At 39.8% G+C, this 15,664-nt stretch overlaps 1 protein-coding gene across 1 annotated transcript; it reads right to left on the reverse strand.

Annotated features, from left to right (window-relative positions):
- Positions 1 to 4,693: 4,693 nt before the first annotated feature.
- Positions 4,694 to 12,452, reverse strand: LOC125708017 (dnaJ homolog subfamily C member 27-like). The gene is made up of 7 exons (XM_048975478.1): positions 12,101 to 12,452; positions 11,920 to 12,002; positions 11,443 to 11,512; positions 10,429 to 10,593; positions 9,957 to 10,079; positions 7,560 to 7,720; positions 4,694 to 6,415 (listed from the first exon to the last, which is right to left on the reverse strand). Exons 1-7 carry the CDS (start codon positions 12,182 to 12,184, stop codon positions 6,283 to 6,285), a joined length of 819 nt encoding a protein of 272 aa, XP_048831435.1. The 5' UTR covers positions 12,185 to 12,452; the 3' UTR covers positions 4,694 to 6,282.
- Positions 12,453 to 15,664: the final 3,212 nt, after the last annotated feature.

The following is a 15,664-nucleotide window of genomic DNA, read 5'->3' on the forward strand; positions in this document are numbered from 1 at the left end:
AAGCCTGGGTGGGCTACAGAATTATTGGGATTACATGATTATATTACCAGAGCACTCTTCATCTGCTCCAGTAGCTCAACAAGTAGAATATTGTGCTACCAATGCAAATTTGCAGGTTCAGAGTCCAGGAAACATACGCAAGTTGTAACTCTTCAGTTAGTCACCTTAGATAAAAGCATCGGGTGAGTAAATTTCCCGACAGGTAGGATTATACAGGTCAGAGGGAGATTTGACATTTAAGCAACTGAGCGTCTCAAAAAAGGCTGATTCCAGTGCTAGATCACTGCACAGTGCTGTTGCCCCAATTAAACAGGTCACCTTTGATCTGGAGCATCTGCTAACTACTTGAAAAACGCATGCATCCATTAACCAGAATTAGAACATTTATTTTGACCTCCATCTGTGTTCATATACCTCAAAACCAGCTTGAAAACAAATAGTCACTAGCATCCTTCAGTATTCCATTCATCCATCCATTTTCCAAACCGCTTATCCTACTGGGTTGTGGGGGGTCCCTATCCTGGAAGCAATGGGCACGAGGCAGGGAACAACCCAGGATGGGGGGCCAGCCCATCGCAGGGGACACTCACACACGCACACCTATGGGAAACTTAACAAGTCCAATTAGCCTCAGCATGTTCTTGGACTGTGGGGGGAAACCGGAGTACCCGGAGGAAACCCCACGACGACATGGGGAGAACATGCAAACTCCACACACATGTGACCCAGGCGGAGACTCGAACCTGGGTCCCAGAGGTGTGAGGCAACAGTGCTAACCACTGCACCACCATACCGTCCCCCTTCAGTATTTATAAAGTCTAAAGTGACTTACATAGCTTACAGTTTTTAGCTCAACCATGCTATTTATTTATGTCATGTACCGAGCTGGGGCAGTATTTTGTTGTCTCTTGAACTGGTAACCTACAGGTCATCAGCTCTATTGTAGGTGCAGTGACTCACTGGGTGTTCTCGTGCTGATGAACCCATCAAGTCACTGGATTCATACCTCTGCCAGGTGGATAAAGGGTCCAAATAGCTCACTCAGTGTGATCACAAACTGGGCAGACAGAGTCGTGGTCAGGCTGGCGAATCCCTTCATGTCAGCAGAAAAGGATGCTGAAGGACAGAGAGGAAGATTGCCATGGCAAAGCAACACACTATTTTGAAGCTGTTTACAGTAAATCATATTGTGTCCGTGTGCTAGCCTGGCTGTTTAGTGAACCTTACATCCATTAACTGATGAATGCAAATCTTGTGGAACTGCTGGGTCAGTACTTTGTTTTCTAAAGTGCTCATGTCCGCTATCATCTCCAAAGCAACAGAGCGAGGCAGGATAGATAGCAACAAGCGTTCCTGTGGAGCACAGGCATCCACATAGAGATATGAGTTACTTTCAAATGTGCTGCACCCCTTTATTTGACTTTTTAAAGCTGTAAACGTCTCTGTATATATCACGACAAATCATGGGCAGTATTCTAACACACTGGTTGCAAGGCAGTTATTAAACCACCCATTCCACATTTTTAACTGCACTCGTCCTGTTATCAGAGTGGATATGTAGTCATTCATCTCTTATTGCAGTCAGTAACGAATTTCACAATTTTTGGAAAAGCTTTCGCCAAAACCTCGCAATATTGCATGACAAAATGAATAGAGTTAATTACAGAGGAAATTATCACTGTACAAAATTTAAAACATAAGCACTTGCAAAATCATTCAAGCCCACTGCTCCAAGGGGAAATAAAATCCCAAGATACATAATGATTATGATTAAATTAATTCATTCTTGTTATATAATCCTTTTATTGGAGTGTAGATATTAGACCTGTGTGTCTAGTGAGCCAGGCAACCTCAGGAAATATACCTGTCTGTGATTCTCCCTCTTTAACTTGAGGTGACCTTCGATGTCGCCCCATGTTTCCAGGAAGGCCTGCCTCTGGGCACCGGCTGACAGGGAGTGGATGAACAGGCCTGCTGTTTTCATGCGCCATGTTTTGAGGAAGGCCTGCCTCTGGGCACCGGCTGACAGGGAGTGGATGAACAGGCCTGCTGTTTTCATGCGCCATGTTTTGAGGAAGGCCTGCCTCTGGGCACCGGCTGACAGGGAGTGGATGAACAGGCCTGCTGTTTTCATGCGCCATGTTTTGAGGAAGGCCTGCCTCTGGGCACCGGCTGACAGGGAGTAGATGAACAGGCCTGCTGTTTTCATGCCCATGTACAGAAGCCCTTTAGTAACAGCTGGGGAAGTGAGCACATGCTGTCTATAGATGGATACATCCATCCAAACTGTTTTTCTAGTGCAGCTTCATGGTTTTCAATACTGGACATACTTAATGTCCAACCAAATTATTCTTTAAAAAGACAGTTTACCTTAGACATGGGTACTGGATTTAATTCATTGCCATTTTGTGTGCTTAAAAAAGGCAAAATGCAAAAATAACCACTATATCACATTATTTTCTTATTCTTGCTATTTTAATAGTCAGAATCTGAATCAGTTTTAGGGGCGGCATGGTGGTGCAGTGGTTATCTTTACACTACCTTTACACTACCTTTAACATGAAGTATTATAACAGTTTCATACATAATTTTAATTTCAAGTAAAAATCATTTACTAAATAAAGTCATTGTAACAAGTCATAATCAGTAAAACTACATTACAAATAAGCAAAAAAACTAAAACATAAGCATTGAAAAATTCAGCTGAACTGGAACTACCAACAGCCACAAAATGCATTAATTCAAATTAAAATGCAGATCGATGTAATTAATGGTAAACCCTCTCTGGCTCAATTATTTCTTTTTTTAAACATTTGTACAGTAGGTTACAAAAACTGAGAATGCGCTTATATGATCCATCTAAACATCTTAATGCAACAACACACAACACAATTAGTAAACTAAACAAATGTTGGCTTCATAGATGTGCTTACCTCTCACACCTGTAATCCCGAGCATAAATCCATTGCTGCCACCCTTTCCTTGTTAAAGAAACAAAAAAAAAATGTAAGTTAATCAATATGAGAAGTGTAAGGTGTCACTTTCTTTAAAAGGGTGGCAAAATTGCCATAATTATTCAAATAATATGTCAGAAAAGAAATTGAAGTTAATGTTGAGTTTCCATTTCCTTTATCTCCATTTTCTTTCATCTTTCGACAGTCACCCGTATGAGATTTTCGTGGAGTACCATCGCTGTTACGCAATATTTATAATAATAAGGGAGTTGGAAAATGCATAAAGACAGAATTTCGTACAAGACCTCATCAAGATGTTTTCCAGGAAACTGGGACAGCTTCAATCTTAGCACCAGATGGTTGGAAAGCTCACTTAACCCTTATTTCAGAGGGAAGACAGGGACAATCTGAGAGAGATAATCCTGCAGGACAGGGGCACGCCCAAAGCCATGAGGAGTCAGCAGCTGAAGGAATGTCTCAAGACTTGCTTCCGTTTGAGAATCTATTGGCCTGATCTGAAGCGCGATGCTTAAATCTGCAATAAGCCTCCAGATGTCTGGGGCAAGCCTGGGAGATTTCAGGCTTTAAGTCTTTAAGATAACGATCATGTCATACAGAAGACAACACACACATGAAGATTACAGAAACAATACAAAACAATGCACTTGTATTTTGTATGTTCTTAAATATTAGAATTAATATTTCGCCCCCCGACGGCATCAAATACCAGCACATCCAATGACAAATCAGATCACATCTACACTTGCACATACAAGAATGGGCGCATACGAGGTTGAATGATCAATATCATTATTATATTGTTATCATTGGCCTACTATTAATGTTTTGTAGTTTTTGTCCTTTTAATGAATGTTATGTGTGTTATGGTTGTTTGTACTCTGCATTCCCCTACACTTTGTTTTCTCCATCCCACCTTTATTATTGTTTTTCTCTCCCCATGGTGATTAATGTCTGTTATTGTTATCATTGTTGTTTCTGTGTCCTCCTCCCCCCTTTTATTTCTGTATAATCACAGTAGTAGGGCGGGTGAGTTCGGATTGGACACACTGGAATTGAATATCCCTCCTGGACACCCCCCTGGTGAGATGTTCTGGGCATGTCCTAATGGGAGGAGGCCCCAGGGAATGCCCAGGACACGCTGGAGGGACTATGTCTCTCGGCTGGCCTGGGAACGTCTCGGGATTCCCCTGGAGGAGATGGATGAAGTGGCCGGGGAGAGGGAAGTCTGCATTTTCCCTTCTGAGACTGCTGCCCCTGACCTCGGATAAGAGGTAGATAACAGATGGAAGGATGTATGCAATGAGTTTTGGTTGAAAACATGCATTATTAACTCTTTTAGATGTCTAAAAAAATTTGGTTATTTGTAACACAGGACTTACTGTGTTAAATACTTCATAAGTAAATATGCTTGTGTTCACATGAGATACTAATTTCCACAGTCAGATCCACATCCAAAGTGAAATGAAACCAATAATTTTATCTTTACGTCCTGAATTAAATATGCAATGCGGTTTGTTTTCTAATAAAGGATTAATACTGTATACTGGATGCTGACTTGACACCCTGAAACATTCTCATAGTGTAACAATGGTCAGAAATGTATACCGTGTTGTTTATTATTGTCAATGAGTTAATTTCACTATAACAACCTATTCCCTGCAGATTATGAATTGTGAAACTCAATGTTTTTGTATTAAAAACAACTTACTCAAAAGCCATAAATTATCCAAACATGTATTCAAACATTTACAGTTCTACAAAATACTTTACAAGAAAAAATACAAAAAAACTCTTATGTATTGGATATGCTTTCAGGTCATCCAACATATTTCTATTAGATTTACATAATACATAATCCGATTTACATGTATTAAATTGTCGGGCAACACTAAAAGCTGCATAATTTCTATTCCTCTCAGTAAATGAATGATAAATGGCTTTGCATTACTTCCAAATAACCAATCATCATAAACAAAATTCACATCTGCACCGATTGTCAGTGAATCCATTTGGTCACAATAATATTCATGTATCCTTATCTGACTCATGCCTGCGCTGTCTGACATATGAACCAAATTGGACTGATTGCATATAACGTGCCAGTTTTTAATACCAAACCATGCAGAGAGCTGTAGTCCTAAACCTACTTAACAGGATGAACTTCGACAAGAGGCACAGAGAAAAACCGAACTAACAATATTTAAAATATTATTTCTGAAATGCTGAAATTAATGACAAGTAAAGGCTTGTCCAGCCACATGCTCTTGGTATCCAAGAGGAGTTTTTTTTTTTCTTTCTTTTTTTACAAGCTTATTATTAATTTTAAAATGTTAATGTCAGGACCAGTTTTTTAAATTTTGGTTAGGAACTTTGAGAGAACTTTGTTGAGAAGGATCCTACACAACAGTGAATAGAAAAGAAAAAAAAATCATCACAATAGCATTTTGAAAATGAATATCGACACACACAAGCTTAGTACTGTGTACATTAAGTACAACATATTTTTCAGAAAAATAAACAGATATATTACTAGATGCCTCCATGCCTTCATACAACATACAAACAATACCGTTATTATTATTATTAAGCTACTCGGTAACCATAATTACTGCTGAAAATAAGTCTGTTTATCTAAAGCATGTATTCCTTTTCAGATGTCATGGAATGACAAAAGGCAGATAAATTCCATCTAAGAACTGCACTGTATTATCATGCAATATAACCGCAATCATTATGGAACAAGGCAGAGGTCCACACTTACCACTAAGTCTGTAAGCATATTTGCAATTAATTGTATTTCTGATCTTCAGTAAAAATAAGGACAGATAACAGAATAAATAACTAAATAAAAATGTATTATATACCTTACACCATGCGTTGGTTTAACAAAATTAACAAAAATTAAATAATTCAAAAAGAACAGCTATATATACTCACATGACTGAAATTAAATAACTCAATTCACATCATAAACATTATTGTAAACAGTACTTTAGAGCAGTGTATCCCATCCCGATCCTCATGGACCCCCAGAGAGTCCATGTTTTCGATCCCTCCCAGCCCCCTGCCATAGTCTACATTTTTGTTCCGTACCAGCTCTCGGTTGGAGCAAAAACATGTACTGTCTGGCAATCCCCAAGGATCGGGTTGGGAAACACTGCTTTAGAGTGGCACAAGAGCAGCAGAAGATCAACTCCTGCATAAGCTGTGAGAAAATCTCCTCTCCTCTCACTCTCATTTTTTCCATCAGGGATTGATGAGTAGACTTCATCTTGGTAACTGGATTGGGTCAGAACAGTTACGTTTCCTACTTGATGTTCTTCAGAAGTGAAGTACGAGCATTCACCACAGACTTAAAGGCATCCTCACTACCCGGAGCCATGCATTTGTCTGGGTGCAGCAATACAGCCAGCTTTCTGTACGCTTTGTTGATCTCCTCCCTGAAACACAAACCCACAGGATGTTGCGACTTAGCAAACCCCTGCCATTAAGAAAATGACACACATAGACCATTATTGTTTTAAACTAAAATTGCCTGAAACCTCTCTCAGATATGAACAGGACGCGTTAGAATAAACAGGGCTGATCAGCTTGGGAGTTGGATACTAATGAGACACCCAAGCCCTGTAATCTTCTAATTCAGATGATTACCCCTATCTGTCCTGGCATCACCTACACCTCCAGCAGCAATGCATTCTGGGAGCTACTTATGATAAGTAGCATTAGCGTGCTTCAGACAGGGAAAATGCATGCATGTATAACAATACTGCAGTACATAATAAGGTACAGGCATCGCTGAAATTACAAGCACTAGAATTAGTAGCACCATTTAGAATTTAAACTATTTTTCAGGGTGGTGTCTGAAAAACAAAGAAAGATGTTTAATTGCGCCACATGTTTAGGCATATGTGTGCATATATTAAAATCAGTGATTCTCAACTGGAGTAGCCTCGCACACCAGCATTATTCCTCTCTCATTAAGTCATGACCCCAAGCATTTTGTTTGTATTTACTGTAAAATAAAAGTAAAACAAACAAACAAACAAAAAAGATTTGTTTGTACAATTGAGTTAAATTTTTTTAACCACACAATCCATAACCCAAAGAACGTGGTTATGCAACCCACTTTTGGGCTGCAGCCCACTAGAGGAGAACCACCTTATGAGACTATACAATAACAATGGCAGACAAAAGTCAGTGGTTATTCTCTTTGGTAATGATTTCAGTGTAAGTATCTACCCATGTTCAATTAATTTTTGCTCTGAACATATAACCAGAGGTGGAAAGTTCAGGTCTAGAAAATACAAATCCAGACGACGGTTTTGTTTCAACCAACAACTTCAATACTCTGTCACTCATTCTTTATGCACAACTGGTTGGTTGAATCAAAATCTCGGTCTGGATTTGAATTTTCTGGACCTGAACTTTCCAACTATACCTATAACTCAGACCCTGTACAGAATCCAGTCATACAAGTCAACTACATAAGATAAGGGTTTGTATCAACCTCTTGAAGCGAGTTCCCTGCTGTGTTCTGGAGATACAGAACACACAAAAGGGGACTTTCCCCGGCCTCTTACTCACTTGGTGGCACCGGGCTTGACCCCAAGCATATCCCAGCTGTCTTTGCTACTACGGATCCTGCGGATGGTATCAGCCTGCTCCCTGGTGAAGCCCAGGCTGGCCTCCATTACGGGCCGTTTGCCCCCATTCTCACACATGTCTGTGATAGAAGAAAAGAAGGCCTAGAGAAGACAATAAAAAAAAGAATAAGAATATGAGCAAGAATAAAAACAGTCAAAATATTCAAACATCAAACTTGAGGATTCCCTTAGATTGTTATTAAAACTACCTATTACAATAGCTGAGCATTCAAATTTATAAGCGACTGACCAAACATTAATTACAAATTACATAATCACATTCTTGTGTGCGCTCTCATGCACGCGCACACACACACACACACGTTGGGTAAACATGTGTTTATGGGGACCGCTCATTCATTTCCATGGGAAAAATGCTAACGCTAACTATGATAACCTTAACCCCTACCCAGCCCTAACCATTAACCATAAGTAACCAAGCAAAATACAAGAGTTTTTGTATTTTAAGACTTTGCATTGCAGTCACAGATTTTTATTAAACTGAGTTTTCTCATAAGGGAAAAAAAAAATCGGTATTCATCACGTTGTGGGGACATTGTGTCCCCAAAGGCAAGGTATACCTGCTCGCTCACACACACACACACACACACACACACACACACACACACACACACACACACACACACACCTGTACTCATATCTTTATGGAGACTGTCCATTCCTTTCAATGAGCAGGACCGTAATCCCAACAATGACAACCTTAAGCCCCATCGAGCCCAAACCTTAATCATAATTAAATAAACAAAATATAAGGCTTTTGGCATTTTAAATTTTTTGATTGCAGTGACAGATTTTTATGAAATTGAATTTCCCCTCGTGGGGATGGAAAAATGGTTGTCAAAGAATAATGCCAAAATAAATTTTTTTTTATCACATTGTGGGGACATTTGATGAACACACACACACACTCACGCACGCACACACACACACACACACACACACACACACACACACACACACACCACGAAAGCTGTACACAGACAGCTGCCTTCCTACTGGATTATGCAAGGTTGGAAAAAATAATGGAAACATCACATGGAAAAAAAAAACTTTGAAATAACTAAATCAATTACAAACGCAGTTATTAAAGTCAGTCATATTGGGCTGAACGGCAATTAACAGTATCTGTCAGCTATAAAAGAGGTTTGGAAATTAGCACTTTGATATGCAAATCCCGAGCAGAGTTCCAAAGACGTCAAAGAGTTGGTGCTTGAGCTGCAGGTGCATCAGTTATAAAAACCGCACAACTATTTAACGTGTCAAAGGGAAAAGTCAAACATCACGACGACATAATGCCAAACGCAAAAGTCGAAGAGTGCCCCTACTCCGCATTATTATATCTTTCATAGTAATATTGTCTAGTGTTTCCCGTGTTTTGTCCACCCCGTGTATAATCCCATCATTACTGGAATTAAACCACACACACTTACGAATACATTTATCTGCCATTAGGGAAACATTGACACATCAAAAAAATTGTTTTTAACACTTCCCTTACATTGAATCTGTAACGCATGTTCCTGTTACAGAGTGTATTACATGAAGGTTTTTTTAATGACTGATTTAACAAGTTTCTACCCAAAGTTAAATGTGTTGCGCTACCTATTCTGTCTATCTAAGCCATTTTTTTTTATGCTGTGTGCCAAATGACCCAGTTCATGAAACGCAAATACCAATATTGCTAAAAATTAATATGGTGCTGCGGATGCTACTCTTTCTATGCAGTACTCTACATTTCACTGGGTAATGTAAAGGGATATAACAAACTTACACTCTATGAGACATGAGCTACCAATTTTAGAGAATTGCAAAAAAAGGTGCTTCAATATTCTTACAGAATTTTGTCTTCTCTTCAGAAAATACCTTCAGCCATTAAAAATAGGTATTTTGAAATGATGTATTGTTTGTTATTTTCACACATCTGATCATGCTCTCCTTTGACAAAGACACACACACACACACACACAATCATGTACAACTGAGAGCAAAGCTATTTATCTGGTGCCACTGAAACATGTCAGGGAGTTAAGAGCCTAACAGACATGTAACTATTCTGCCAAGGATGGGACTCAAACTAGCGACCTTCTAATCACAGGCACAGAGGCCTAACCTGCTGAGCCGCACTGCGGCCTGCAAAGACAATACATGATAAATGCATAAACAGGTTTGGATTCAACATTAGCAGGGATCGAATCAGCCATAAACCCCCCACCCGCCTACACACACAATCCCACAACATTGACAGGACCCTAACATCCATACTATTTGTTGAAGCCAGACACGCATTTTGCTACCGATCTGTACACCTGAAATCTACCTGGAACATCTCATTGATGCCCTCTCCACTCTGTGCTGAGGTCTCAAAGTAGAAGAATCCCCTGCTCTCTGCCCACAGTCGGCCCTCGCTCTCATCCACCACTCGTCGCTTTGCCAGATCCACCTGTGAAAACGACATAACTTATGATCCTGCTACTCTGCCATGAGGAACAATGGAGCATTATAGGGAAGCCTCATGAAAGGCAAAATGCAATAAGACACATAAGAACATGCAATATAAGAGAACCACCTGTTACACTGTAAATCTTTGCTTAATCAAACAGACTGAGGATTTAAGTACTAGATACAATACACTGTTATTCTAAGACTTTACCATTACTCAGGAATTTTCTATTTGTTTTCGGTATTTGTTCCTCCTGCTTGTTCTTCTAACCATTGACCTTCTCTTTCATCTCACACTGTCAATAAGGTGCAATCTACAGGCATTAGAGAGACAATGGACAATGGAGAACCTTATTAGCGCACACTACAAAGACGATGTTCTCCATGTTCGTTTGAGAGCCAATCTCCTGCTTCATTTCATCCAGCCAGCCATCCAGGGAGTCAAAGCTCTCCTTCAGCCCCACGTCGTACACCAGGATGACTCCCTGGGAGTCCTTGTAAAATTCATTCCGTACCTGCGGGACCAATGTCGAAGAACAAAACGGATTCAGAGACATTTTAAAAACATGACATTTTGGCGGACATTCCAAGACTTTCAAGTCAAAGACAAGATCACAGCCAAGGAGTCAGTACTGGGGAGGGGTTGACAAAGGCCATAATTATAATATATATTAGGGGGGTCCAATAACATGCTGAGGCTAATTGGAGTTGATAAACTGCCCGTACGTGTGCATGTGTGAGTGAATGGTATGAGTGTGCCCAGCGATGGGCTGGCCCCCCATCCTGGGTTGTTCCCTGCCTCGTGCCCATTGCTTCCGGGATAGGCTCCGGACCCCTCGCAACCCAGTAGGATAAGCGGTTTGGAAAATGGATGGATGGATAGCCTATTAACTAAGACAGCATGTCTCATCGTGTACACTATACATTATTTCATTCTTAGATATGCAGTGTTCTTAAATTTTAAACATGTTATTAATTTACCTTTTTGTGTAAAACGATGTGCAATTTTTTTGAGAAAGCAGTAAAATCACACCGCCGACCCAGGGATGTGAACCAGCACCCTTCTGATCTTAGGCATAGCCTCCCAGCACACAGAGGCACATACCTTTAGTGAATTAATATCAGACATATCCTGTAAATTCAAGTCACCTTCACCTTTTTTTTTTTACAAGCAAGTCTACATAAAAATAACCCAGAATAATAAAGGTAAAAATTGTCTAATGGGCTGGTGATATCTCACGGGAAAAATGTGACCAAAAGACAGCCGATATCAGCTTCATAGCGCTGCTTAAGGCGGTAACAACGTATCATGGCAACCTTGTGAACAATGCCAGGCAATAAAACAGTAACATCCTGAGACTGACCTCATAAAAGAAGGGATGCCCTGCCATGTCAAAAATATTGACTTTCATCTCACGGTCCCGAACTTGAACTCTGATTAATTGAGAGAGAGATAAAAAAAAAGAGTAATTGAAACATGACAAAATAAGTGGTTATGCACTGTAATAGATCAACTGCATGGCTTGATTTTATTTTGACTACATCATAATACAATCCGTAGCAATAAATTAAAAATGTTCCTAGATTCCGACTGATCGACAAAGAATATGGATTTTGAGATAATATTTATTAAATTAAAAATTGAACTGTTACTTCATTTAGTTATAAATGTAAAAGTATCTATTATGGATTTCAATAATATGGGTGGTAAACGTATAGAATACCCAAAGAAAGAATTAGCAATGATCATGCCAGTGTCACTTCAAAAAGTTTAAACGGCCAACATAAATTTAGACCCTTCTTTTTTTTTATATTGCAGCAGTTTATAAAATGAGACTTACTTTGTAACACCGTAGTCTATGCCGATTGTGGCGAGGTATTTAGGTACGAACCTCTTTTCACAGTACCGTTTAATAATGCAACTCTGCAAAGACAGCAAAACATTTATATCATATTACCAATAAAAAGCAGTTTTATATTCCTGCAGATCTGGCGACATTGGTTACTGTAAGACAGCTTTACCTTTCCCACCTCTGCATTTCCCAAGCTGATGACTTTCACACGGAGGGATTTAGTTTCCCGTCTCTTCTGTAAATTGGTCTCCATGGCGCTATTAGACACGTTTGACAGAAACTACGGGAAACTAGCTTAGCTGAACAGCTCGCCGACTAACCAGATTTAACTAGGAAGGGAAGCCGCCATCTAGCCAGCCCAAATAGCGCTCTGTGTCTGTGAAATGTTAAATGACTCGCTAACGTTACCCATTAAACGGTTTCATTGCAGCCGGCTACATTGTCAGTAACAGCAGCGTTAGCAATTCCTCTCCGTTTATGTTTTCATCCGCTCTCCCCTTTTGCATCTCCCGATTCACTAAAGCAGATTCAACACAAATACTTAGAAGTAACGACAACCATTTCCTCTTTTTTTCAAAATAAGCACACAAATATCCTTAGATTTTTTCCTCCCACCAAAATATATAAGATCACATTGTTTATTATGTTTATTATGATAACTATAATAGCAATTACGCAGTGGATATCACAGATTCGTCACTAGCGCAAGTTGAACCCATAATAAAGAGAAATAAATAAACCCAAACAACTCATATTATTCTACTTTTAAAAACTAAAGAAAACAAACTAATAAGGCTAGAATGACACACGAGACCAGTAGAATCTATAACTCCATCTTTTTTACAGCAAATATTTACAGTCGTTGGCGACACCATCTACGGAGGGCACCAAAGAGCATCCGAGGTTAAGAGAAAATGTAAACATTTATTAAATGGCTTTATTATAGCCTGTTGTCTTTTAGATTTGCTACAATCTACAAGTCTGGATAATCTGCAACATATCTGCAACATACACCTCCCATACTTCCATACGGATCATTTTCTGCTTGTCCTTCTTAGAAAGTTGTCATGTTTTTGTGAGTGGTAGGTCTGCCCCCTGCTGGTGACTTAAATATTTTAATAAGTCGATATTTTAATAAGTCGTATTTCTAGAACACAATTGTTTGTATGTCTACTTGTATTTCTGCACCTATAACTACTTATTCAGTACAGGGTTGCACTGAGTCTGAATACTATCATAGGATGCCCAGGGCGCGCCCTGTGAATGCCACTCTAGATCATCGCAGGGCACAGCCTCACGCATTACGGGCAATTTATTGATAAGCGTTCATTTTGCCGCATGTTTTTGGACTACAGGTGGAAGATTCTATTATTGCTACACCGAAATATTTTTATACAAACACCATGCTTCAAAATAATTATAGTTATGATAATTTTAATTATTCATTTAATTATTCTATACCCGTGTATTGTATCTATCCAAGGCAGCTGGCAGATTATGAAATTCTACGAGTTAAGTTGTTCGATATTCTCATGAAATACTTTTTTTGAAACAATGCTGGAATATATATTAGTTCTCACATTTTTTTTTATTTTTTTTACTGTAGGCCTATCTTGTATTAATATTTGAGTTTTCGTATCAGTGCCTGTCTTAAATATTGTTCACCCATCAGGGTGTCCCTGCCTTAATTGCGCCCTCTACTGCCTGGGACAGGTGCAGACCGCTCCCACACAACAGTGTATTGCAGTGGTTCTCAAACTCGGTTCTCGGGACCCACTGCCCTGCTTGTTTTCCAGAGGACAAAGTTTGAGTACCACTGGATAAGAGGTTGGAAGATGAATGTGTGGCTGGTTTGTTTTGTGGGCAAAACCTTATTTTGGTATTCCCTCACGGTTCTGATAAACGTCATAAAAAAATTAACATCTGTTTCTTTGATGATGCAAATTTTTCCCATGGACCGTTTGTTTACAAATTCCGTGGCTTTTTAAAACGAGCTGTTAGCGGTACATCACCCCCGGGAGTCTAAATGTGCTGAGAACCAAAGCTCGTGCTGATTCTTCACTGTGAATCGATAATGAACCGGGCTATCGCAGGCTTGTTCCCCCAGCCGGAGTGAGAGCTCAGCAGAGAGAGAGAGAGCGAAAGAAAGAGAGCGAGGGGGAGGGGGGGGGGGGCACTAGCTGTGTGAGGGGCCTGTCTGTCAACGCTGACGCCGCTGTTCCCAAATACTCCCTGTTGTTTTCATTATTGAGTTCTACTGACTGAAGGTCACTCCGGGGATCTCCTCGGACCAAATGCAAACAGCACAGCAGGCTTCAAGCTGCTGGGTGAGTTCTGGTCCCGAGAGGATGGTTGAGCATCCCGGTTGCCAGTGTGTACTGGAGAGATGCCCATGTTCACCCTGCTGGGCTCTCGCAGGCTGGTGCTAGACTGTAGCAATCTGGTGGACCGTTGTGTTGGCATCGGTGAGCGACCCGACACACTAATCTTGTTTTTCCCATGCTCTAGCAAACCGCACAGGTGATCCAAGTTAAGGCAGGAGCATAAGCAAACAAGAGAGCTATGTAGAAGGCGGACTGTCCAGTTTGGATACAGAATATTAACAGTTTTGCGGTTTATATCTAATACATGTGTTTAAATAGTGTTTCCCAGCTAACATTTAACGTTGGCCCAACGTTGGTAGAATGTCGGACATAACGACGGCCCAAGTAGTGATAAGCAAATGTGTGCAATTCCCTGTGGCCAACGTAAAACCAACGTCCCACGGACATTATGGGGACCATGTGCCAACCTACTTTCAATGTCTGGGTTACGTCAACTCAACGTCTGCAGCTAACGTAAAATGCACGTTGTGCCAACCTCAATTGCCAATTAAAGAGTTCATCATAGGTCAACATGCAAACTCGCAAAGGATTATTTAGACACTTAATTATATTGCTATTATCAAGGCGTGTCTAATAAATAAACTTGATCCTGTTGAAAGTTTTCGTCAGCTTACCGACAGACGTTCATCGCGTCTGTAACCCAGGTTACAAATATTGTAAATAATAAAATAAATAAATAGTTAGTAAATAATTAACTATAAGATAAGACATAAAACAAAGATTTGTAAAATAGTGTAATTTACACGTGAAAACATTTACATATAAAAAAACAGCTGCCATGGTTGTGGTATACTGTACATTCTGGACGTTGGCTGCACGTCCGGACAACGTCCGGGACTGACCATGAGTTAGTCAATACCCGACGTTGTCAGGACATGAAGCCAACGAAGAAAAGGGATTGTTATGGAATCCTTTAAACTTTTTCTGTGGAGGTATAGGTTGTACAGTTCATCTTGATCTGAAAAAGAAATCTGTATAAATTCGATCTTGGACATAGAGTAAAGGTCTATGAGACGTCTGCCAGACGTTACGCCGACGAAAAATTTGGACGACATCAAGTGTATTTCATAGATTCAGAAAGAAAGGAAATTAGCGTATTAAAAGGCAGTTAGTGTATCTAACAAACAATAATATCCAAAAATCTTATTTTCATTATGTAGACCATTATGTTGGCCAGATGTTGCGTCGACGTCCGCTTTTGACCATCGACATAACGACCAACAGTCGACGTCGGCCCAACGAACCAATGCTAGCTGGGTTAGTACAGTAGCACGAATCGAATAAAGGAAATAAAGAAAATAAAAATAAGGATCTAAAATATAATAATAAAAAATACATAATGTATATTC

The sequence above is a fragment of the Brienomyrus brachyistius genome, chromosome 14 (genome assembly GCF_023856365.1).
Source record: "Brienomyrus brachyistius isolate T26 chromosome 14, BBRACH_0.4, whole genome shotgun sequence".
In the NCBI taxonomy this organism is placed as follows: Eukaryota; Metazoa; Chordata; class Actinopteri; order Osteoglossiformes; family Mormyridae; genus Brienomyrus; species Brienomyrus brachyistius.